This window comes from Gekko japonicus, unplaced genomic scaffold (genome assembly GCF_001447785.1).
Source record: "Gekko japonicus isolate JY-2015 unplaced genomic scaffold, Gekko_japonicus_V1.1 scaffold584, whole genome shotgun sequence".
NCBI lineage: Eukaryota > Metazoa > Chordata > Lepidosauria > Squamata > Gekkonidae > Gekko > Gekko japonicus.
Genome location: NW_015173141.1, coordinates 395,957 through 421,844, shown reverse-complemented (window position 1 = coordinate 421,844; position 25,888 = coordinate 395,957). Strand labels below are relative to the sequence as shown.

Genomic DNA, 25,888 nt, shown 5'->3' with positions numbered 1-25,888 from the left:
GATCAAGATGGGTAGCCGTGTTTGTCTGTAGTGGTAGAAAAGAGTCCAGCAGCACCTTAAAGAGTGGTAGGGTATGAGCTTTCATGAGTCACTGCTCACTTCTTCAGATAGGTGGCTGTTGTGAGGGTAAAATGGAGGAAGGGGCAATGATGTTTCAAGTGACCTTGGGTTGGGGAGAAGAATGGGGTATAAATAATTTTAAAATGTAAGATCCTTAGGTATGTTAGCTTGAGATGGAGTGACTACTGTCAAAGAACCCTGTTGCCTCAGATCAAAATCCCATCTAGCCCAACCTGTCTCCTTGGTTGCTGTTATCTTTTCAGTTAAAAAAATGGTTCAGTAAGTGGGTTTACAGGAATAAAAAGCTGATAATATGGAATTAAAATTCATTTTATTTAAAAAAGAGGATTCTTGGCTGAGCTGCCCCCTTGTTTCTCCCTCTGGCTAGCCAGAGCATTCCAGGAAGCCAATAACTGGGCATGACACACACTCCCACAACTGATATTCAGTGGTCGTCTACTTCCTCTGAACATGGAGGTTCCATTTACCGAACAGCCACGGATAGATGTAAAGACTACTGTCCACTCAGGTTTATTCAGTGGAGTTTTTAGAATTACACTACTAGTCTCCTTGAATGTCTTAATCCCTTTTTAAAGCAGTCTAAGCCAGTGGACAGCACTACTTGTTTGTAGCAGTGAGTTTCATAAATCAGTGTGGGCTGAAGAAGTTCTGCCTAGGTAGAACGAAAAGGAGAAGATGAAGAGAAGGAAGAAACAAACCAGAAGATTCAGGAAGTATCTCCAGTGGGTAAACCCACTGAAGTAAATCCGAGTCTCCAAGGCAACTGGTTGGGTTGAGGCTTGGCAGAAGCCTCAAGAACACCCCCCCCCCTTTTTTTTTCCCTTCTGACCAGCGGGGGGCCAAGAGTCTCATAGCGGCGTGAGCTTTCGTGCAGCACGGCCACTAGTGGGGGACCGCCGGAGAAGCCGGGAGTGGCAAGGGATCTTCCAGGCGGGCTTCTAAGGGACGGGGGCGGGCAGAGGGACGGCGCGTGTGGGCCTCGCCAGCTCCGAACAGGGCACGTGCGAGCAGCTCCCAATCGCCGGAGACTTCGGGGCGGAGGGGCGGGAGCCGCGGCGAGCGGAGCCTCTCGGCTGAAGCCGCGGCGAGTGCCGCGTTTGGGGCAGGGAGTGACGCACGTCGCGCTGGAGCAGAAATGCGGAAGCCCGAGAAGCCTCTGAAGGGTCGACGGGGCCGGGTTTAAAGAGCGGAGCCGCGGCGGCAGCGGAGCACTTCGGTGCGGGGAGTGGGTAAGAGCGGCGTCTTCTCCGGCTTCAGCCCCACTCCGACCCCTCTCAGACCCCTCCTCCTCCTCGCCTTTCCCAAACCTTTCTCTCTCTCTCTTGATCTATTAGGGGACGAAAACCCACAACGATTCAGTTTAAAAAGTATCATCCTTATTTTCTTTCCCCCCCCACCCGGCCCTTCCCCACCCCCGGAACATGGCCGGTGGTGGGCTTGCTGCCTGCGTTGGGCGAGATGAGGCCGTCGGTGTCACAATCGGGCGCGTGTGAGGGGGGACGGCGGCGGGACTGTGCGGCTCGCCGGGAAACATGCGAGGCCTCCGGGAGGCTCTGCCTCGCCGCCCGCCGCTGTCGCCGCCCCCCGGGGGGGCGGCGCGGCTTGCGGGTTGAGCCCGCGCGGCGACGGGGTGTCTGGTAGCGGCGGGGCTCCGTCCCACCTGGCCAGGCGGAGGCCCGGCCGAGCCTCCCCAGACGCGCCCGGGCAAGTGGAGGCTGCCAGCCAGGGGACGTTGCCTGGCTATGCCCTGCGCGCCCCGCGGCTCCTTCCCCAGGGCAGGAAACGAGTATGTCCAGTGAGCGGCTTAACAGCACAGCCCTGAAGGATGCTCAGTTGAAAGACCTAGCCTTGGAAAGAGGTATTTCTAGTTCCCCTCCTCTCTCACTTCATCCTTTGAGTCTTCTCGCTCGTCTGTTCTCTTTTAACGGTTCTTTTCCTTTTTAAAATTTGCCTTTATTTTGATGCTCTTTCTTTCTCGGAAATATATTTTGTTTTTAGTACTCTTGGTCAGAGAGTTCAGGGTAAGGCGCATGCATGCTCCAGGTCTCTTAACACAGAGGAGTTTTTATGATGGCTTTCGTTACTGTGCCATACTTATGCTCAGGACAGTGGAAGAGCTAGAAAAGGATGGATTTCCTTTCCTGACTCCTCAGTGCATGAATGTGGATGGAGAATACGTCTGTGTTGTTAAAGCTGAGGGCAGAGCGAGGGGGTGATATTTATTCCAGGCTGAACAGGGCAAACAGATGTGGTAGGCAGGAATACCAATACTTCTCTTTTCTTACATGGTTATGTGGATGGAGATATATGTGACTGTATGTTATAATGGCAGGAGATGGTTTCTCATGTGGTATTCTAGTAATCATATACTTTGATGCTTTTAATTTTGTGTGTGTGTGTTCCAAAGACTACTAGACTTCTTAAAAATGTCAGTCATAATGAATAAATGGACTACTATGCCTTCCTTAGTACTGTGACCTTATTCTTTTGTGGCACTATTTTGCCATTGTAAGGACTGTAGACTTTTAAGAAGTGTGTACGAAGGGAAAGTCTCAAAGGAGGGCACTGCTGTAATTCTAAGTGGTTGTGATGGCATAAGTCTAGGTGAAAGCCTTTGTGTAAAAATCCTCCTTCCATAATCTAACGGAAAAAGTCTCCAGTGCTGGGTTTTTGGAACGTGATTTCTCACCTGTTGTAGAGGCAAGTCAATCAAGAGTGTGTGTGTGGGAAGACAGCATAGAGTGAGAGTAGATGCTGTCATGTACGTTTTGACTTCAGAAACTGCGTCCAGTAAATTTTTGTAATCTCCTCCTTCCAGGCTATTTAAGACTTTGCAAACAGAGTGCTATGAAAATGAAAAACTATCCTTTGGTATGAATGTGTGGGGTCCTTGATTAAACTTAGAAGGTGGTATTTCTGCCAGATCATGCAACATGCCATTCTAGCCACACTGTATTCTAGGAAAGTTTAAATCAATATTGCTTATTTTGCCCGTTGGTCTTTTGCAACTGCTGCTTAACTGATGCAATAATAAAATACTTTCAGGCCAAACATATAATTGTGTTATTGATGCTTTAAATAATTGAAATTATGGGATCTTGTAGTTCAAAAACTGTGAATCCACTGCTTTTTAAATTCAAAACATGAGCTTCAAGGATATCAGAATCATAGGGCACCGATACAGAGGTTTTATTTTGAACCCTGTTGTCACTACTTATCAGTAGAATGACCTGAGGAAATATTCACATGTTGATTTTGAGTCTGGTGTTCATAGTGAGAGGAGTAATGTGTGTGCAACTGGCTGTATTAGAGCATTTGTACTTGGCCATTGATGGTCCTATGCGAAGACTCGGCTACAAAAGCAAAAAATGAGAAACAGCATGTACTGCAGATGCACATCAAGGAGTCTCTTTAATCTTCCAGTCTGCAAATAACTTCTGTGGTCTGCAGTAAAATTATATGATCATCTGTGTGCAGTCTTGTCCATTTAGAGAAGTAGCTGCGTATTGCAACACATGTCTGTCCTGAAAGCAGGGCCTTTTTTTTAAAAAAAAAAGAGGTGCTGGAACTCTCAAGAGGGGAATGACGTTTTCAGTCTGTATACTGGAAATTCATAAACTTTTAAACATTTCAAAAAGAATTTTGTCAAAGAGGTTCCAGAACTTTGTGTTGTTTCCCCCCACAAAAAAAGCCCTGCCTGAAAGTATTTTATTTTGCCACTAGCCAACTAGCACATTTTCAGTTCCTGTAGTGAAGAGGAAACTGGGATTTTTAAAAATTGTTGTTTGGTTTGCAAACTAATTGGGAATATGCATGTTTATTTTATTTTATTCTGTTTAAACTCAGGCAGAGTTTTAAGAAAATGAGTCAGAACATTTTTATCCATTTGACTCACCTATTTTTAAATAAATAGCTGTTATTTATTGTTATTTAAACAAATAGCTATTGCAGTCATATTTTCCCCCTTTCCTCCCGCTGCTGTAATGCTGAAGATACTCTTGTGCCAGCCATTCTGTTTGTATATTATATTACTCTTTGTGAGACATTTTTGTTAATTGAAAAGACAGCTGTTTAAGGGACATATTCTACATTTAGCTGTTTACTGAAAACTTGAATAATTGCCATACATAGTTTGGTTTCTTTGTGCTCTATAGGAAAAAGTGAATGGGGAAAGTGTTTTCTCCTCCTTGCTCATATTTGTACGTTGTTCTGTCACTTATGTATTTTTCCGCTAATCTGAATGGCTGAAGGTGCGATCCTTCAAGATTAATGATGTGACAAGTTTGTCCCAAAGTGCCATAATTTTAATTGATGCATTAATTGAATCTGAGGTGTATTAAAGCAATTATCATGTCTTCCAAAAGGAAAACATTTGCAGTACCCTGGGGCATTTTCTTTAATCTTTAAGACATTTTATGGGCATCATCATGACTTCATAAAACCACAGTGACTTTCTTAGTTAGTTTCTCATCACCATGGTTTTATTGCCCCCCCCAAAGAACTATCATCTTAGCAAATACAATTCTTATTCCTTTTTTCTTCCTCTTTTGTTGCCTTTAATGAAGTTTTGTGTGGTCAGGATTCTCTTTTTCTCAAAGGAGACCTTCTGGTCATTATGTCCCACTATTATGTTTTCTTGTTGTGTTGTACTTCTACTGTGGTGGTGGTGGTGGCAGTAAAAACTACACTGTGGTGGTGTTTTGGAAGACAGCTTCATAATTTTTGTATCCTGTTGCTTAGAACAATGAGTGTAACATGGTTATAAGTACCATAATGCAGCTTCCTGGACTTGTAAGATTAGGGTGGTGTTGATTTTCTACATGCTGTAGAGGAGGTACCGGCCATTCAAGACCTCTCTTGTGGTTGAACGCCTGTGGAGAATATGTCCATCGTTTTGGCTTATGCAGTGCTTCCTGCCAACACCTTGTGTGGTCATGCCAAGATAACAGTGGCTACTATTCACCATGTATATATTCTGGCCCAGTTTTCTTCCTCCCCTTTCTTAGTACAAAATGCTTGATCCAGTTGAAATAATAGGAGGATATCTTAGATATGTTATTTCAGCACTTTTATTGCTCCTGAGGAATGTTTCCATGGAGGGTATTAATATGAGCTTCCTTTCGAGTATGTTAACTGTATACTTTCCAGGATGACTTTCTGAAGGTATATATGTGATATATTAAGTATTTTAAAACAGCACAATTTCTTGGTTTATTACTGGATGTTTGATTGTTTCCTCCCCTGTAATATTGAGGTATAGGTTTGGTAAGATGGTGTCCAGTAAATGATGTTTGGATTGAATTTTACAGCGTACTGGCTAAAACCTTGAGAATGATCAGCTTTTTATAGGTGCAGGTGGTGGATAATCAAATGGGGACACAGCCAGTTGGTCTCCTCTGTTTCTAGTGCCAATTGCTTGTAAAAATTTGTTGGTTATTTTTTTCAGGCAAAACCTGAAACTGGGTTTCAAAAATAGTTGTTTATTGATCCATTGCCCAGTGTGTTCGGACTTGAAAAAAACAAAACCCTTCATCTGTTAGATTAGGGCATAAGATTCTTTGTTCCATAGAAATTTGTAATTACTAGTTCAGGATATGTTTGTAAGGTATTGAGTAGTTTATCTGCAGAATACTGATATTTGTAGAGGTATGAGGGTTCATCTCTTGTTTTTCACTCTGATGCTGCCCTTCTTTTCTGATACCTGAGTGACACGTTCCCTCTCTGTTTCTTCTCCCCCCCAGCGGAACTAGAGTTCGTTCAGATCATCATCATAATTGTGGTGATAACTGTTATGGTAGTAGTGATCATCTGCTTGTTGAACCATTACAAAGTATCAACACGGTCCTTCATCAATAGGCAGAGCCAAAGCAGGAGGCAAGAAGAATCATTACAACCAGTGAGTCTAAACCCCTTTACCTATTTATATTGTCCTAATGCATGTTGGTTTGTTGTGGCATTCCACTTACAATTGTTTATGGGTAAGCGGTTGGTCTCAGAGAGCAAGAGGAATGAAGTTCTATGCTCGTGACTTCTCTTGGACAAAAATATGACCGCTTTAATCAGTTCTCTGCTCCTTGCTCATAGAGTTGGCCCAGCAAAACAAATCACTAACTATTTTGTGTTTTTCTTCCAGGCAGCTGTGCCAGAAATAAGAGGCATTTTATTTTTATAGTGTTGCTCTTATTTTAAAGGCAGCACAGTTTTAAACTGTATCTGCATAGCTATTTTTAAGGTCCTGTTTGTTTTTGTCTCATGTAAGGCACAAGAGAGCCTCTCTTACAGCTGTCACTGAAATTCTGTGTAAGAAAAGTGGTAGCTGTGTTAATATCTTAATTATTCTCTAAGGCGTTCTGGCTCTTTGGTTTCCCCTTGTTCATCCTTGTAACAAACCTGTAAGGTAGGTCAGACCTCAGTGATGTCCAAGGTCAACCTGTAAGCCTTTTGGCCAATTGGGGATTAGTACCTCAGTTTCCCTATTCCAAAACTGAATCTCTTACATCACACTAAATTCATTACATGGCTTATTCTACTGATTTCATCCATTTATTGATCAGAGACAGATGATGGTGAAGCTGCCCAATTTTAAACCCAGACAAGGCAGAAGTGATGTTGGCTGGGAAGTAGGCTTACCAAATTCCGGCGGGGGAATTGTATTTCCTGGCAGGAGCCTCGCCGCAGGGACGGCTGCACGCGCTGCACCCGCCGTCGCCAGGATGTGACGCTCCGCGTCGCTCTGGCAACGGGGCTGTTTGGAGTTGCCAGAGCGACGCGGAGCGTCACATCCTGGCGACGGCGGGTGCAGCGCGTGCAGCCGTCCCCGCGGCGAGGCTCCTGCCAGGAAATACAATTCCCCCGCCGGAATTTGGTAAGCCTACTGGGAAGGCAGAGATTTTGAAGGATATTGTGCTTCCCAATTTTGATGGGGTTCACCTGACCCTTGCTTGATTCAGTTAAGAGTCTAGGAGTTATACTATCCAACACTGCTGCTCGAGATGGAAGTTAATGCAGCTGTGAAAAATGCTTTTTTCTGACCTGGCCCCCTGGTTCCACTTCTGACTAATGTCAAGACTAAACTACTGTAATTACCCTTACATAGGACTCCCCTCAGAGTCAATTCAGAGACTCCAGTTGGTGCAGAACGCCACAGCTCAGGATGCCACAGGTCACCAACTAGGTGGATCGTGCATATTAATCCCATTCTGCAGTTGCTCCATCGGCTTCCCATCATATACCATGGTCAAGTCAAAATATTAGCTATTGCTAATATTACTATTAATATTACTATTACTGCCTCAACAGCTTTGCTCATCAGAGCAGGACCTTCTGCAGGTACAACCCTGCAAATAGGCAAAATCAACTGCCTGTACACATGTGTTCTCTGTTGTGGTCTAACTGATTAGTTTAGGAAAGCTGTCACTCTGTTGGCTTTCTGCAAACTATGCAAAACCGACTTACTCAGAAGGACTTTTTTATACAGGAAATAGGGCTGTACTGTAATGAAATGGTTCAGAAAGATGCTTTGGTAAAGGGATGGGGCTGTGGATTATACTACCATGTATAGTATTTACTGCCTTTTGCTGGAAGTATGCTCCTGCTGTGTAATTTCTGCATCATTTCATGTGTCATGTTTACATGCTTATTCTTTGTTTCAGCTTACTTTCATATTTGTTTTGAGAATTCTGCAATCCAAACCCTATTGCATTGTTTATTGGATGCTCCATCTTGTTGATTGTATTGACTTACACTTTTTAATTCATTTTGAGTCTCAGTACCAGAGGCAGACAATAAACAATGTAAGCAAATACATTTTTATTGGTAGCAAGTGTTTTTTTTTTTTTTAAGTTTCAAGAGTTTTAGCAGCTATTTAGCTCCTAAAAGATTCTGAAATCTCAGTTCTTTTTTGTTTATTGCTGAGTCTGGGCCATTTCACAGAATTGTTAGGCTTTTGTTGGAGTTCTTAAAAATTTACATGGTAATGGGATATACATTTAACGTCAATTAACATCAGCCTCCCCTGCTTTAACTGCTCCATGGTAGTATCAGCTGTCATCTGGGTGATCCCCTGCCCTTTCCTGGCAAAAGAACTTAGCTTATACTGGTCTGGAATTAACCTCTGAGCTGCCACTAGTGATTTATTCATTCATTCGACTTTCTATCCCGCTCACCCCCCCCCCCAGGGGCGCGGCTTACAATTCTAATTCATACAATCCTAATCTAGGGCCACATATGTGTAGGGACGGTGAGAAGCCTACCAGGCACCCTTATTCTGTTGTAGCAGATCTTCTTGCGAGGGGACAGTCCGACGGCGCCTTCTTCGGCGCTGGTCGTCTTTCCGGCTGTCGTGAATTGTTCTTCACCTAAAATTTTAATCACACTAGATTAAGTTTGACATTTTAATGGGTTATTGCTTTGGAACTTGTTTTATTTGTTATGAGATGTTGTAAGCCACCTTGAGCCAGCTTGCAGGGTAGGACGAAGTAAAGATCTCAAAAATTAATAAAAGCTTCTGCTCGTGGCAATTGAGTGTCATGATCTGTTTTCCACAAACAAGACCAAGTGGAAACAAATTCTGACCCAGGCCTGGTGCTTTGAATTGGACCATGAAGATCAGCTGTGCAAATTCTAAGCTCATTGTAAGAAGAAAGGGAAAAAATACAACCATCTTACTATTTATTGTTGGCTGAGCTCTTGCCACTGTTAGTGCCAAGCGAAATATATATATATATATTATTACAAAGTGCTTCTTCTCTTAGGTCCCTGCCACACGGCAGGAAAAACACTGGGCAAAGTGCGGCTTTTAAAAGCCGCACCAAAATAGAGATGCTGAGGTGGGATCTCACGGATCCCCTGAGCTGCGGCGCCGTTGCTCCCCGGCACGATCAGATGCCGGGGAGGAAGAGACGGTCGGGAGGGGGAGGCTGCTGAACTGCGCATGTCTGAGCACGGCCTTGATGCGCCCTGTCCCGACGAACCACCTAGGTAGGTGGTTTATTTTTGATGTGGGGTTTTGGTGGAAGGGCCGGATTGGGAACGGGTGCACCACGCTTCGCAGATGTTGCTGTCGGATCGCGCCCGTTTGCTTCGCCCCCGATCCGGCCCTCTCCTGGCCCAAAACCGCTCGTGTGACCGGGGCCTTAGTTAGGTAATGATATAATGGTTAAAAAAACCTACTAGGTTCACCCCCTCCCCATATTCTTTTCTTGGGGCAAATATACAAGCATCTGTGTACATATACCTGTTCATCTGCTTGAATAGGAACTCTTGGGAACACATACATGGATGATGTAGTGGGTAACTGCTGGGTGTGCTTTAAGGGCTTGCTGTAGTAATTGCTGATGTAATTATGACAAATGTGATAGCTTTGTAAAGTACTGAGCAGCTCCCCATGGTAAACACTGGAGATATAGTGGGTCAGGGCTCATGTTTGGGTATCTCTTCGGCTCTTCTAGTTCAGGTAGGCTAACTGTGTGTCCATCAGTAGTGACGATGGGAGTGTTGAAAATGCTTGTTGACAGCTATCTGTTTCCTGCATTAGGTCTGAGGCCGAGACACTGAATCATAAACTTAAAATGACTAGTTCTTTTGTGGTGCTTGAGTTGTTCGAAGTGAAAACAAGAAAAAGCAAGTTCGGCCGAAAATGAACTGTAAAATAAGGGTATTTTTTTAAAAACAATCGTCATCTGAAATCTTATTACATCTGGCTTTGTCCTTTTTAGAATAGCGAAAGAATTGAGAAGGCCCTGTTTTCTTTTAATTGGTGTTGATGACTGAGTACTCAGTTGTTGGGAAGAGTAATTATGGTGTAAGCATATCCTGATACCAGATTTAGAATGTTTGCTGACTAATAATGCCTGAAGGAAAGGCCTGTCACTTTGGCTTCATGGCAGTGGAAGCCTCGTAGTAGAACAAAATGGTTGTTTGATTCAAAATAATATTTGAAAGAAAACTATGCCACCCTTCTTAATAATTATTTTACTATACCTGTATGAACAAGTAAAATAAGAATTTTCCTCTACACCACATATTTTGTATATATTTCCGTTGTTTGTATGTAATGGAATCTGTGTGAAGTTCTGCTTTGCATTTTTTCCATCGAATGACTTTGGGTTGCTCTGTCCTGGTTCACCAATATTATCCTTTTTTAATTTTATTTTTGCCTTTTTATAGAAATACAGAATAAGGAAAAAGGGGTGAGGGAAAGAAAGAAAAAAATATTATTCTTGTTTGTTCAGCTGCAAAATATCTCACTGTCTAAAGTGGGAAGAAACAAGCTGTCCTTGAACCATATTGAACCCTGTCACCCTACAAATAGAGGAAGTGATATCTTTGTGAAAGGAAGTGTTACTTTTTATATGATGGCAAATAACCCTTCAGTTATGTCTGACAAAGGCTACAGTTTGGTGTAGTGGTTAAGTGCGAGGACCAGAGGTCATTTCGGGGGGGATCGCGGGGGATCGCAGTTCCCCCGGGTGAGGTACGGGGGGCAGGGCACATGACGAAGCCCCACCCCCTGCTTCCGGCTGCCCCGCTTCCGGCCCTCATTCAGCCAGGAGGAGGCAGGAGAAGAGGGAGTGTAAGTTGCTTCCTCCCTGTCTCTCCCCACCCCTGCCTGCCAGGGTGGGCCTTCGTGGGGCTTCCTTGCACTCCCGCTGGCCTTGCCGGTCCACCGCCGGGCCCTTCATGGGGCTCAGCAGTGGAGCTGCAAGGCCAGCAGCGGCCAGGACCGTTGGGGGCGGGGTGTGTGGCCTTATGACACACTTCTGGTGATGTCAGGGGGTGTGGCCTTATGACACACTTCCGGTGATGTCAGGGTGTGTGGCATGTGCTAATGAGTTATGCTAATGAGTTCCCCTAGCTCTTTTTCTACGAAACAACCCCTGGTGAGGACTCTAATCTGGGAGAACCGGGTTTGATTCCCCACTCCTCCACTTGCACCTGGGTGGATGGCCTTGGGCAAGCTGTAGCTCTGATAAGAGCTGTTCTTGAAAAAGAGCAGTTTCTGTGAGAGCTCTCTCAGCCCCACCTACCTCACATGGTGTCTGTTGTGGGGAGGGGAAGGGAAAGGAGTTTGTAAGCCGCTCTGAGACACCTTTGGGTAGTGAAGGGCGGGGTATAAATCCAATCTCCTCCTCCTCTTCTTCTACAGTCCTAAGGTTATCATCCTGGGAGTAAGCTCAATTTAATAATATGGAACTTTCTTCTGAGTAGACTTACTTAGAATTACTCCTGAATATACTGTTTGCCTGATTTGCGTCTGTCTATGAAAAGGGGCTCCCTCAAAGAAATTTCCCTCTGCTTGAATGCCACCCTCTGTCCTGGGGCGGGAGGTGGAGGATCACAGTACTGTTGCTTTGGCTTGTGCAAAATGGCTAGCTTGCATATGGAAGTAGAAAAAAAGAGAAAGTTGGGGTGGAAGTGAGACTCGAGTGGGAGCACTCAACATTTATTTGAATGTAGAAGAAATATGTACAGTGTCTGTTGGTATGCTCCATTTTGGGCAGTAGTTATGGGATATGAGTTCTCAAAAATCCATTCACACTGAAAACTATCCTTTTAAAAGAAATACCTTAGCCTGTCCCTCTTTCTGTAAGAGGAAAGATTCAAATGAGCAATTCCCCATCTGGAGTCTGAAATGTTACAGGCTAGGAAGGACAGTGCATCTACCTATTTGTGCACATTTGAATTACCCCAAGGGATCCATAGGGAGGTAAATGATTGTATCCCCTCTGCTTTTTCTGCAAATGCCCTGTATCTGCACTGTTGCTGATTACACCCCCCACCCCCCAAATGCCTGGCTTGCCAGCTGCTTATTAGAGCTACTCTAAAGATTGCCGTACAGAGTAGCCTCTTGTGAATTTTTTTTTTTGGGGGGGGAAGGGTCTTGTGTTTTGTAGTTGCAAATTTTAGGGTACTGCTATCAGCGTCTGCCAAACCCAACCATTCCTTAAGTAACTAAATCACTGTTTTGGCTGCCCTGTGAATGGAAGTGTGCCATTAGGTATGCAGGAATGTTAGAGGCTTAGAATAATAGAAGTTGTACTGTAGGAGAAGGGAACACCTGTATCGTTTAAACAGGTCTCTGTCATGGAAGTTGGTGACACTTTTTATGAAGCACAGTGTTTAAATCTGTTAACGGATTACTTAAGTATAATTAGCAGAATATCAACACTTTTCCCTGATAGCTAGTCTAAAGAAGGGGATAAATAAGTTGCTGAATCTCATGGGACTGCCAGTATGGTGTTTTAGCCAAAGAGGAAGTAACTAAAGCACAGTTCAATTGGTACTGGATTCTCTTCTATTTTTGATGCTGCCAGCTTTGCAAGAAATGCTACACAGCCCAGTGTGTTTTCGGCGGGCCGCATGTGGCCCACGGGCCGTAGTTTGAGGACCCCTGGCCTAGGGTATGGCTTGTGCCCGGCTTCCGCTGACACGGGTTCAGGAGGCAATAGCAGGAGACTAAGCTTGTTGTGTTCCATGCCACTGCCTGCTGGAGGAAGCTGAGCCCTTGCAGATTGGCAGCACGACAGGTCGGGGCTTGGCTTGAGAATGGCCACCAGCAGTGCAGTTTAGGGATACCTCCTACACCACTGGGTGACTGGGAGCGAGCCAACCCCCGTGGGGGGGATAAAAGGATGTGTGTGGAGAAGGAAGGGATAAAGAGGGAATGTGGCAGCTCCCCCCTCTCTTTTCTTTTTCCCACTGCTGGGGAGGGGAGGGGGGTCCAGAGCCCCAGAGTCTGAATCTTGTGTACCACCTGCAAGTGATTCACAGCCCATAGTCTGAACACCACCACTGTACATTGTTGTATAGCCGTTTGGTTGTTTAAGAAAACCGGCAGGCATTTTATACTCCCCACCTTGTCTGCTCTGTTTTCTGTTTCCTCCTCTGAAATATTTCAGGGGGGGGGAAATGTTTTTGCTGAATTTCAGGTTCTGGTAAGAACACCTCGCTTCAAACCTAAAATCTTGAAGCATTGCACAGTAGCTCTTGGGAAATTTTAAAGTAAAGTAACTAGGACATACATACTTCTCTGTGTAGCTCAGGGTATCCAGTTTGGTTTTCTGAGTATATTGAAAGCCCCACTGGAGAGGCCCTCTGACCGCTCGGAGTGTGTGTGTTTGTCTTTGAAGGCCCGATGGTGTGTGGATGCATCAAGTGTACATTTTTTGAATTTTACTCCCATGTACTGGGGAAAACAACAGGAGAACCAAAATGAATTGCAAAAGTTGCTTGTGGTTATCTATAATCCTTTGTCACCTTTAGTGAGTGAAAATGCTTTCAGGTGATTATTTATTCAGTGCATGTTCGTTCTGCTCTTTCTCTTAATTGGCTCAGGGTATCACACAAGATTTTCCCTGCTTCCATTTCTGTCTTCAGAGTAACTCTGTGAGGAAAGTTGACTGGCCCATGGTCACCCAGTAAATTTCATGGGAAGTCGGAGATTTGAACCCACGCCTCTCCAGTCCTTCCAGCATGCAGATCACTGCAGCTTATTGGCTCTCATTGGATCAGCAGAAAAGCTTTCGTGAATCAGAGGAGTTTTTACGTTTTCCTATAGGGCTGTGCATATGGGCTAGCAGATGGGGGAGAGTGGAATTGTGGGCTAGTGCCTTTTGTGGAGTTGCTTGCAGGGCTGACTTTTTAAAAGTTTGTCCAGTTGCACTGGGTAACTGTAATAAATGCAAATGAAATTACACATGTTGCACTTTACAGTGATAGTATGCATTTGGAATGTCTGATTGATTTAAGGTGTGCCTTAAGGTGTTTGTTTTAATAATCACTCTTAGTTGCTTTATTGTGTAAGGTGAATATTTGTCCTTTGTCTACTCAGTAAGATAAAATGTAGGCGCATTAAATATACGAAAGCTTTGAAACTAAGCGATCGTAGAGTCAAAAAAATTGGTAAAACTGTCAGAAGAAAGGAGTTTCCATTTGTTTGCACTGGCTTAACACTTAACACTATATCTTTTGTAGTAGGCATTCCTTATCTTTCTGAGAGACTGCATTGTTCTGTCGGGTATGATTTTAAGGGAGGCATGAGCGCACTTGGAGGAATAGTCTTTCTCTTTTTAGCAGAGTTTTCACCATATTGTTGCTTGTATTACTTTGTGAAGGGAATTTTTTGATGTCATTAAAAAGTCTTTGATGTCATTAAAAAGTCAGTCTTGCTCTCTTCCTACTTGAAAAGGAGAAGTAGATTATAACAAGGAAAGCACAGATCTGGTGTGCAGGGATGAAATTTATCACTCACCAAGAATGAAACATATCTGACCTTTTACTGCCACCTAGAGACAACATTTAAAAAGACAAACTTCTTTAGTTGTGAATGAAATGGAACATACGAAGAAAACGGAAAGAGGAGAAAGAGATAGTTGGTGTTTTCTTTTAGCAAAAAAAGGAGGGCTTTTGCTTTTCATGTTGTTGTTTTGTAATGAAAACATAGCACACCATTGCCAGATTTTATTCTGTCAGTGGAATTATTTACCGCATAATCTTTTGAGATAAAGGAGGACTTTGGAACCTTGTAGCTTCTTGTTTCCTTGTTTCCTTTCTTGTGCCTGAAACATTTTTGCAAGATTGCTTCTTCCTGTCCCCTGAGCAGGTTATGAATCTGTTTAAATATATTTCCCTTTGAGATTGAAGCAAGTGATGTGACTGCTGTCACACATGACACTTAAAAAGTTGCACTGATGTGTGTGTGTGTGTGTGTGAAAGAAACACTTTCAGTTTGAAAACTTTTGTATTAGGTCTTCAAGCTGAATGAAGGCCATGCAGGATGGGACCTCTTGTCCTCTCTGAGCAGCACACATTTTTAGTCTATTGCCAACTGTTTGGAAATATTACTATTAGCAACAGTAGCATGGCTCTCTTAGCTGATTTCCCACTCCCTTTCCAGGAATATGGGCATCTGGGGAATGACAGTGGCCTCTCTGGTTTCCAGAAAAACTCAAAAGGTTACATGGAAAATATTATAATAAATGCTAGCTTCTTTCACAGTCCCATTTTTCTAAATTTACTAAAGCAGATGCACTAGTATGTGTGTGCCTATTTGTGCTGGCCAGGTGGGTGAGACAGGACACTGTGTTCTCCTGAAGTTGTCAGTTTCACTAGATTCCAGAGAGGACTTGGAGTGAAATTGACAAAAAATTTCCCAGCTGTATCTGTTTGACTTAAGATGGCAGCAGGTGTATGTGTGTGGGAGACAATGAGAGAATGGTGGAGGAGTGGATAATGCTACACCTGCACTTAGACTAGCTGGCCTCATCCTGATAGGATTGCATCTGAGTCTACCTGCAGTGGAAGAATGTCTCTCCCCCCCCCCACTGCTCAGAAAAGGCATTATGACATTTAAAGTGAAGAAAAGCATGTTTCTAAGTTCATGAGCATTCAGTGAAATGGAATAAAATTCTCTGGGTGAACTTTAAAGAGTTTAAAACCATGTATGTTTTCAGCTATTGCATCTTGCTTTCATTCTTTTCTTCTAGTTCAAAATAGAATGTATTGTGCACTGTACTATGAACTTTGGGTATTTTCCAGATATATTCAGATGTCTGGATGGTGTCTAGGATTTTCTGGGATACTGGTAAATGGATCCTGAAAATTTTACAGAACCCAAGACTGGTTTTCTTTAATTTTGCTGTGTGCCTCTGTCAGTGTCTTCTTGCCAGGGCTTGGTATTGGCTTGCCAGGTTGGTTTGGCTTGGATTTTGTGCCTTGAAGTTGGCTCCCTTGATCTTGCAGCATTGTTTTCTTTGCTCAACTTGGATTTCCTGGTTCAACATTGGGGGATGTACTAAAACATTGCCCTTTGAGAACAATGGAAGATGCTGGAATACCCATTGGACATAATGGGATCAAGGAATTCCGATTGACTTGCATGGGCACCATTGAAATACTTTACAGTGCACCGAAGTTGTGATGAATGTGGAATGTATTTTACAATGAGGGATTCTGGGCTGAGGTAGAATGCTTTGGGACTGGAAGGACAGCCCCCAGAGTGGAGTGACAGCCCCTGGGAACAGCAGAAGTAGTCTGAGACTGGAGTGACAGGCCCCAGAGTGGAATGACGGTCATAGAACCAGATAGACTGCTCTAAGAGTGGTTTGGCTTGGATTCTTTACTTTTACATTGGTTATATCAGGCTTGCCACATTGCCCTGTGGTTCTGCTGGGATTCCTGGGTTCTGCATTGGTTCCATTGGGCTTGTTGGTTCTGTTTGTATTGGGAGGCTTTTGGCCAGTGGCTTCAGGGGCATCTGTTGATGGCTGTGACTAGCAGCCTAAAGCCCCACAGCAATCAAAACATCTGCATTACATCTCCTGAAAAAAGTTTTCTTCAGTGGGGGGGGGGGACAGGGTGTATGTGGGATGGTTATATTATAAAAATTATTAAAATATTTTGGATCACCTGAATAGCTGGAATTTAATTTACTGATTTTGAAGTCTATCCATTATTTCTTTGTTTGGTTTTTTAAAAAAGAGACCCTCTTGATCATATCTTGAACTGTACTGTGATGGTGGCTTCTGGAACTCTGTGCAAAAGTGCCTGAAGTGCCCGAAAAAATCATGCTAGAAAGCATAGACAAGTGTCTCAGTTGTTAAAACTTGCCATTCATTACAATTCCTGTTAACAGCTCTTTTAAGAGTAGACAGTAAGCTTTATAAGATTGTTCAGCTGCTAATAATAAGATTGATAATAAGAATAATAAGTTCAGCTCCATAATAAGTTCAGCTCCACAACAGAAGCAAAAATTTGGGGAACTTTATAAGATAAGCAAGCTGGGGAATGCCAGGATTTTCAGCCTTTTGCTTTCTCCTGAAAGAGGCATCATTGTTTGTGTAAAACCATTTTCAGAAACATCATGGTCTTGCCATGATATCTATCCTCAATTTTGCACGTCTTGCACCTGAGACTTTTTGTTGTAATGACAGCACTTCTCCCCCATGGAGTATTCTGAATGTACTCGGGCAGCAAAATTTCTTGCTGAACTAGCTAACTGGTCAGGTGCTTCAGCTATAGCCACAAAATGCCACAGGGTTGTATGATAATGTCAACAGTCTCAAGAGTCTGACCCGTATGAATGAAACTTATTTCAAGGCAGTCTTGCAAATAGCTACTGAGAGGATAGCCCTCTGCCCCACTGCTCTAATAACTTGTCCCTCCTTTTTATATAGGGCTGTCACTGCCTGTGAGTATTCTCTTTGCCAAGAGAGTAAGTACATAGAAGTTACTTCCAGTCTGTTGTGGTTTCCCATCAGCGAAACACAAGGCCAGCACAGGGTCACCTCAGTCAAGGGTTTGTGTCTAGATACAGGCACCCATGAGCTCCTGTCTCCCACATTGGGGAAGTACAGTGGTGTGTTATTACTGCTGTGCAGTATTAGTGTTATTACAGTGGTGTGCAGTATTACTGCTGCAAGTGATCACTTTGTACTTTCCCATGACATGAAAGTTGCATTGGTTCACCTGGTTCTTAGTTTATTACTGCTTTGAGGGAACCAGCAAGTATCTAGTGCAAGGGTAATTTAAACATTAGATGACGGTTCTCTTTTTCCCAAAACAGTGGGGAAGAGAAATTTGGAATTAAATAGGAGTCCTACACATAAAAAGAGAGAATCTGAACCTAGTAAATTCTCTAGTAACAGATTGGTTTGCTGCCACCACCTTAGCGTTCTTAATAACAGATGGAGTGCAGCCTGTTTGGTGCAATTAGCATGGTACTTGGTTCCCACTGATGATAGTAAAGAGTTGGTGCTGGGTTCAGGGCAAAGAGGCATAACTGGCAAAATCCTGAGAAGCTTTAAATGTTCTTGTATACATATACATAAGAGCAGTACATTACACCTCACTTCACTGTTGGATCTGTGCAAAGAAGGAATATAAATGTGAGGAGCTGGTGGGAAAAACTGGTAAACAAGCAAACCTTATACATGGTTTCCTTTTCCCACTCAAGGACTCCCCCCAATTTTATCAATGGAAAACTTGGGGAAATGCTAAAAAGAAACCCCTGTGAAATAATTCTATTTTTTCCCAGTTTTTCCTGACTGGAAAAAATTGGCGATTCGTTGTAGCACTGGAAAAAAAAACTCCTATGATATACTTTCTCTTTATTGAGTGATGAAAACCTTGTCTTACGGAACATTTCAGTCATTCCAAATGTACAGCAACAAAAAATTTCTAAATTTTTCTAGTAAAAAAAATTAGAAAAGTTTGGGGAACACTAAAAACCTCTTATTCTATAGCCATATTATTTCAGGATTTTTAAATTTAATGTAACTCTATTTTGACCCTATGAAAGTTTCTGTCCAAATAATACACTTTCTTTTGTTTACTAGAGAATTAAGAAAAAGCAAAACAGAAAAGAAACCTTCTATAACAAACCCCTGTATCTCCCCAACTGACATATATTTCTCACAAAATCTTCTTTCAGACATTTCAAGTTTTCCTTTAGATATTACAGCTTTTCACTAACTCCTGAGGTGTCTAAGCTTCTCTCCTTTATCACAGACCAGGGTTCTCTTCCCAACCCCTTTCACTGGCAGGAAGTTATTCTCCTTGTCCCTAAGAAGCAATAACTCCTTTTACTATTTGGCTTGTCTGGGGGTTCTCTCTAACTACCCAGACTTTCTGCCAAATCATTCTCCAGTATCCTTTGTCTGTATCAGATTTAAAGTTCTCCCTCAGAGCAATTTTAATAAATCTCTTCTTCTCTTTGTAGAAGTACTTGTCTGACTATTTTGCCAGGCCTTTGGTTGAGGCAATGGGCGTCCATCACACATGGCCTCCCTGCTCTCAATCTGCCGCCCAATCTGTTGAAATGGCCCACTGATTCCACCTGTGGCTCTGACAGATGTGAAACTCTTACTACCTATATGAATTTGTATTGTTTTAAGTGTTTTTAATGTGATTTTATTGTAACAAGTCTTGGACTCAGCTTTTGTGATCTACCCTGAGCCCACTTTGGGGAGGACGGAGTAAAAATCTCAAAAATAAAATAATAAATAAAATATTGCCTGTCAGAAAACACTGACTCCCTGTGGCTACTGATCCAGACGTTAGAAAGTCCAAACAGTGAAAGACCAATTTGCAAAAGACCACTTTCCCCTCCAGATCAGCTGTTTTATTTTCTCTCTCAGCTGATGCCGGCCAATCAGAGAGTGAGCAGAGCAGCCAATCACCTAAGCTCTTCTCTCCAGGAAGACTAGAATTCCCTGACTCTCTGATACAAGCAGCATTTTTTTTAAATTACCTGCTTTTCTGTGCAGTCTGTCATACCATCTCTAGCAAGGAGTTCATTCCACATAAAGAAAATTTTGATGAGCGGTTTCATTTCCAGGACCTTAGGTAGACACAGTGACAGTGACCTTGGACTGATCTTGGATAAGGAGCAATTGAGTGTGGCCTTGAGATTCCCTGTCTATGTAAAGTGAAAATGTTAATTTGGGATAATCTCAAGTGAACATCTCCTATATCCTTTGTGCTCTAAAGAAGGCTCAAGATGTAATCTCCTTTTAGAAACGTGGTTTTCATGGTTTAAAATCCAAATGGTTAGTTTAAAGGTTTTTGTATCCTTATATTACTTGATTGGTTGATTGCTAAAAATAAAGCAGAGGATAGTATAGTGGAAATAATGATTCAGAGAGAGAAACAAGGGGCAGAGGGTTATAGAGAGAAAGAGACTACAATACAATACAGTCTTTATCATAGTTGATTTTCATTGAGGCAGTTTGAGTTTCCACGGAAACTAGATCAAAAAGCCTTTTTGCTTGACAGCCAGTATATTGTATGCTGTTTTCATATGCTTGCCATCAGATTAAAACCAGCAACTGCTAGTTTTACAAATCATCTTCTAGTGCTTTCAAAATCCTTTTAGTGTTGAGTACTTTTAGAAGGTAGAAGCAGGTAAGAATAAAGAAACATCTTCTAAATGTTCTCTTTGACAAGTGACAGATTGGCTGAAAAGAGAGGGGACTTTTTTGAGAGTATGTAACATAAGTCTTGCAGCACAACACACAGTTTGAACTGGATGTTTTAGAATTAAACTGGTTTGGGAGGCAGTGTTGTACATACCTGAAAATAAATTATGTGGAATAAAATGTATATGTTGCATAGTGTCTGTTATCAAGAAGGAAAATGCATGTACTTAAGAACATAAGAGAAGCCATGTTGGATCAGGCCAATGGCCCATCCAGTCAAACACTCTGTGTCAAACAGTGGCCAAAACCCAGGTGCCATCAGGAGGTACACCAGTGGGGCCAGGACTCTAGAAGCCCTCCCACTGTGGCCCCCCAAGGATCATTGCCCCACACATAGTGTCCCATCTGTACTTTGTGGCTAGTAGCCACTCATGGACCTCTGCTTCTTGAAGCTGTCTATGCTTGTAGCCACCGCCACTTCCTGTGACAGTGAATTCCATGTGTTAATTACTCTTTGAGTGAAGAAGTATGCTAGACACATATTGTCATGAATAGGGGCCATTAAATAGCCTAAAGTTCTACCATCTGTCACTCCTGAGAGCTTATGGCTTAGGTTTTATACCTGTCTTAAGGAACAGCCAGATCTATGCAGTTAGCAACACAATGACAGTAAATGGTACCCCTATAAACTTGAAAGGAACACTGAGAATCTGAATAGAATGAATTAGGATAGAAAATTTATTCAGGGGAACTGAGGAATTAGCACACTCAAGAAAACACACTCAAGATCGAGGAATTAGCACACTCAAGACAAAATAATATGGCCCTAGCAGAATAATTCCAAATAGTATAAAGAAAGGGAAGTATTATGTTGGGAAGGTGGTGTGCTGGAGTAGTCTTGGTCTGATTGGGGAATCTGAATTTGGAGGGCAATTCAAACTTTGATTAGATTATTAGGAAGGCAATTCTAAGAAACACTTTTTGTTGCATAGACTTGTGTGGGAAAGTTTGGTGGTCAGATAGTAGAAAATGCTTCAGTTAGCATGATGAGGTTTGAGGCAATCCTATTCTAAACTAGTTCTCCGCTTCTGTCTTGGCAGTGGCCAAAAACCTTGTTCACTGGCCTGATGATGTAGGATGCAGAAAGATGGGGCATCAAGATGGGACATGGGAAGGCAGGAGGAAAAAAGGAATAAAGTATAGGCAAGCTAGCAGCATGGCAGGCACAGTCCTAAGCACACTTACTTACTTGATCAGGCCCATTGATTGAAATGGGATTCAGGTCAGTACTGCTAGTATGGTAAGGAATTAAAGGAGTACAGGATGCTTTGTGAATGCCAGATTATAGATAATGGATGGATGCTAGGAGATAGTATAGAAGTAACCTTAATTAATTAATTAATTAATGCTAGACCAATGAATATGAATACTGACCATACACCAAATACAACGTCATATAGAAGACTGACCTCTTGCGATCCTTGTTCAGAAGTTAAACATTTTCTTATGTTATCTCCTGTTTTAGGAAGGGTGTTTGTGGCCTTCAGACAACTCTTCTGCACGCCAGGGAGCTTCAGAGGTAAGTTTTCACTCACGTTTCAGTGACCTGCATTTCTGTTTATGTAGCATAACTTGCCCCTCATGCTGCTATTGACTGGCAGATGGGGCTGTAGCTTTGATCCATGGAATTGAGAGAAAGTGTCTTCAAAGTATGTTTTTACCAGAATTCAGTGTTAAAATGATCAGTGGGATCTTTGAGACAGGGAGGTTCGAAAAAAGTCCTGCTGTGCAAATGACAGCATATTTATAGTGGGAATTGAGGGAACTCCCTGGTGAACTGATTCTGGGATCTTTTTGTGTTCTTGTCATTGGGTGGTGCTGAGAAAGGCAGATTATTTTTTAAGTGAGATCATGTTTTGGGGTTAGAAATTTCTTACTCTTCTGAAATTCTTTTGATTTATTTTTAATGAGGATGTGAAAGGAGGAGTCTTGTTTAATTATTAAACAAGGTTGCTATTTTCTAATGTTTCCTATTATAATTCATTTGTTGAAGGAAAATCCAGTGGTGGTTCTAAGATTCTTCCTCTGCTTAATTTGTACTGTCATTACAGTTCTTCTGCTCTTGCTTTAGTTAGGTTATGTAATGCCTCTTAAGAACATTTTCCTTTTTTGAAGCTATTTCCAGATAATGCTGCTTGTATTTATTGTTGGGGTGCATGTTTTGTGTTGCTCTGTGGATTGTCATTGTTCCATATGTTAACTTGTTTAGGTCAAACTTTATTGGTGGAATAATAGTTTCTCCTTCACATTACAGATCATGTATGCCCCACGGTCCAGAGACAGGTTTACTGCTCCATCCTTTATGCAGAGGGAACATTTCAATCGCTTCCAGCCAACGTATCCATACATGCAGCATGAGATTGATCTGCCTCCTACCATCTCCCTCTCTGATGGCGAAGAGCCGCCACCGTACCAAGGGCCATGCACACTGCAGCTTCGGGACCCAGAACAACAGATGGAACTCAACCGAGAATCCGTCAGGGCACCACCCAACAGGACTATATTTGACAGCGACTTGATAGACATTTCAATGTACAATGGGGGCCCTTGCCCACCAAGCAGCAATTCGGGCATAAGTGCAACCAATTATAGCAGTAATGGAAGGATGGAAGGACCACCCCCGACTTACAGTGAGGTCATGGGGCATTATCCCGGTTCCTCTTTTTTCCATCACCAGCAAAGCAATGCACCTCCTTCATCACAGAGGGGAAGCAGACTTCAGTCTCAGCAGAACAATTCAGAGAGCACAATAGTCCCTGTTAAAGGCAAAGACAGGAAACCGGGTAACCTTGTCTAGGTTTCTTTTCCATGAGCACTTGAAGAGAGACGGGAGAATCAAATGGGAGCATGATGGAAGTTTCAGTGCTCCTGTGCACAAAGTTGTTAAGTTTCATGTAATACAGTTTAGTAAAACCAAACACGTAAAACTGTTCTTAGTTTCTGATTCCTGTCGGGGGAATTGCATGAAAAGCGGTTTGAAATAATTACAACCTTCCATTCAGTTTGGCCACGAACAGTGTTTTTGGGAAAATATATTTTTTTTAATAAACTATTTGAATTATTTAATTCTAAGAGAGAACTTAGCACAGAAATATGGCGTGTACAGCCTGTTTTATATTAAGCGAATGGCTAAAAGAAGAGAAAGAGTTACTAGGTTAATGGGGGCAAAATCGGCCAGTTTGCTTTCCCCTCCCCAGCCCTGAATGTGGAATTTTTTTATGACTCAGCATTTCTGTTTTGTGTGCCAAGGTATAAAGTTTTTAAAAACCCACAAAAAACTAGATGAATTCAAGGGGTTAATTTGTGTTGTGATACAAGTGTGTTAAATTTGCACTATCTTTTAATGTTTTAAAGGTATATATATGAGGGAACTGTTTAACATGACATTCTTCTGTTGTCTTTTCACCTGTGGAATGACGATTCCTGAGCAACCCTCTTCAGGACTTTGCCCAACCCTCTATTAATCATCATCAGTATGAGACTATGGAATTTAATATTTACTATTTTACATAAAATTAAGTAAATGACAGAGGACTTTAACATGTTACCTTTGCAATAATTTGCATTCAACTAGCAGTGCATCAGCAAGATGTATGGCTGGAAGAAAGGAAATGTTAAAATTATGGAAGTCACCTCATAGAGATGGTTTTCGCTATAAGCCATTTGTTTAAGTAGAAGCAGATGGAAATGCCAGACACATTTACATTTTTTTGTAATTATAACAAATTCTTCCTGCTTGTTTCCTTTCTCTCTTTTTTAACAATGCCATGTCAGCAGATTTTTTTCTTTCTCCACTGTAGCCCATAACAAATTCAGTCATATAGCATGACATCCTACAATAAATGGTATTAAAATGCAAGGTGGGTTTTTCCTGTTAAATTAGACTTCTGTTGTGCTTCTATAGAACCGTTTGTCTCCTAGTGTTGAGGATCCATCTCACTCAGGTGGATGGATCGCTCTTCAAGCCCTTCTTCATTTTACACTGTTTCTTTAATTGGGTAGGCATTGCTAGTGGGGTCTGTGGAGCCTGTACCCTTAGACTGCTACTGGGAATTGTTTGGGGAAATCAGGTGATTAGGTTGAAACTGGCATAGCCCCATCTTTATTCTTTGACCTGAATTGGTTTTTATCAAAATCTGCAAGCAATCATGTTAATGTTTTAGGATTGGGTACTTTCTTATTTCATACTGGCTTTGCTTTTAGGCTGTTATTTCAACATGTAGTCCTACAAAATCCCAGTGAATTTGTTCTGTAGTATATTTGGGGATCATTGCCATTAATTTGAGTGCTCACCATCTTTATTGCAGCTAATGCAAGCATTTGAAAGGCAATTTGAAGGAGAGTGGTTGTGAAACCAAGAGCACACACAAAGCACAACAGGCACCTAAAATGCAGTTAGCAAATGGACTTTAAAAGAAAGCAGAGAATCTCTAGAGTCTTAATTTTGATATTCCATGGAGAGTTGTAGTTGCATAGTAGAGATTTCTTTTAGGGGGTCTCCCTTTTCAACAGTCTTAAGCATAGCATTTTGCTAATCAAAATAGTGACAAGTGCACCCAGCTGCACTATACAAATGTACTGTACTGTATCTCTTGTTCTGTTTGCCGAAGCTTGGAGTTTTGTAGGACTTAAAGTAACTTAGACTGAAGCCTGATAGCTGAACTGAATCTCTGATCTATGCAGAGTTTTAATGCCAAAACAGCATGTGTAGTGTGTTTTGCTTTTGTTGTCCTTTTGTAAAAATGCTTTCATAAGCCTAAGGTGGCCCATGAACTCAACAGTGAATTTGAGGAACACTTAGATAATAATTCTATTCTAAAAACAGAAGGACCTTGTTTGTAGCTGGACAGAACTCACTTGCATATTGTCCTGAACTAGCTCCAATGTACAAGCTGCTCTCTTGCCTTCCGTAGTATCCCTGTGTTGTCTTTAGTACCTTTGTCACATAACTGTATAAATATCTCATGGTAGCTTTAATTCTGAGAATTGGCTATCTCAGCTCAGCTATCACAACTTTTTGTTTCTCGTGCTCTATACCTTTCAATGGAGGCAAGTGTATCCAGGTGATTTGATAGTGTCCATTTAATAATACCTGCTGGATCGGTGTTTAGTGAGAGAATTGTGGGGTATTCTCGAACACCTGCCTCATTTGATTTTTCTGAGAGAGAAACATCTCAGAATTGAATGGTCAGAGATAGAATGTGCCCTTAACAATTGTAATACATAAAACTCTCATTGAATTATTTTGTGTGTATAGAAGGAGTACCCTGTTGTGTTAATTGGTTAACTATTCAAACTCCAAGGCCTTTGAAGTGAAGCAGTAAGTAATTGGATCTTTCTTTACCAAACTAGGCACTACCAGGTTGGTGGTAGATATTTTATCACTTTGAATCCAGAATTTTCGCATGAAAATTCTGTCTCCCAAAAGGTCATGTGCTCTCCTTTAAGCCAAACCTTGAATAACTGTTGTTTCCCAACTGACTGGCACATCTGTCTTGCTATCCAGATTTACCTGGATCCAGGGAATCTAGATTCAGGTTCAAGGGTTCTATTTGTTTGGTTCTTTTATTTTGTATGGCTCTGGACTGTTCATGCACTAGCAATGAAAGTCCTATGTACATGCATGAGCAGCTGTTCGTCTTCTGCACCTAAGTATTATAAATGCTGCAACCCCCCCCCCCCTTTTCATTTATATTTGCATAATCTCCAGCATAACTGTGTGCACTCTTAAATAGTACCCTCCTGGGCCTTACTGGAACAATTTTTGTCTTTCTAGCTTCTGAATATTCAGAGAATTGTTATTCGTGCTGTCCTTTGCTCTCATCATCCCA

General features: G+C 42.2%; 1 protein-coding gene across 1 annotated transcript; it reads left to right on the top strand.

Moving 5' to 3' along the window:
- The first annotated feature begins 1,252 nt into the window (after positions 1–1,252).
- Positions 1,253–23,506, top strand: LDLRAD4 (low density lipoprotein receptor class A domain containing 4). Its single transcript, XM_015422287.1, has 4 exons — positions 1,253–1,310; positions 5,823–5,977; positions 21,523–21,576; positions 22,312–23,506. The coding sequence occupies exons 2-4, from the start codon at positions 5,873–5,875 to the stop codon at positions 22,852–22,854; spliced, it is 702 nt and encodes a 233-aa protein (XP_015277773.1). The 5' UTR covers positions 1,253–1,310; positions 5,823–5,872; the 3' UTR covers positions 22,855–23,506.
- Positions 23,507–25,888: the final 2,382 nt, after the last annotated feature.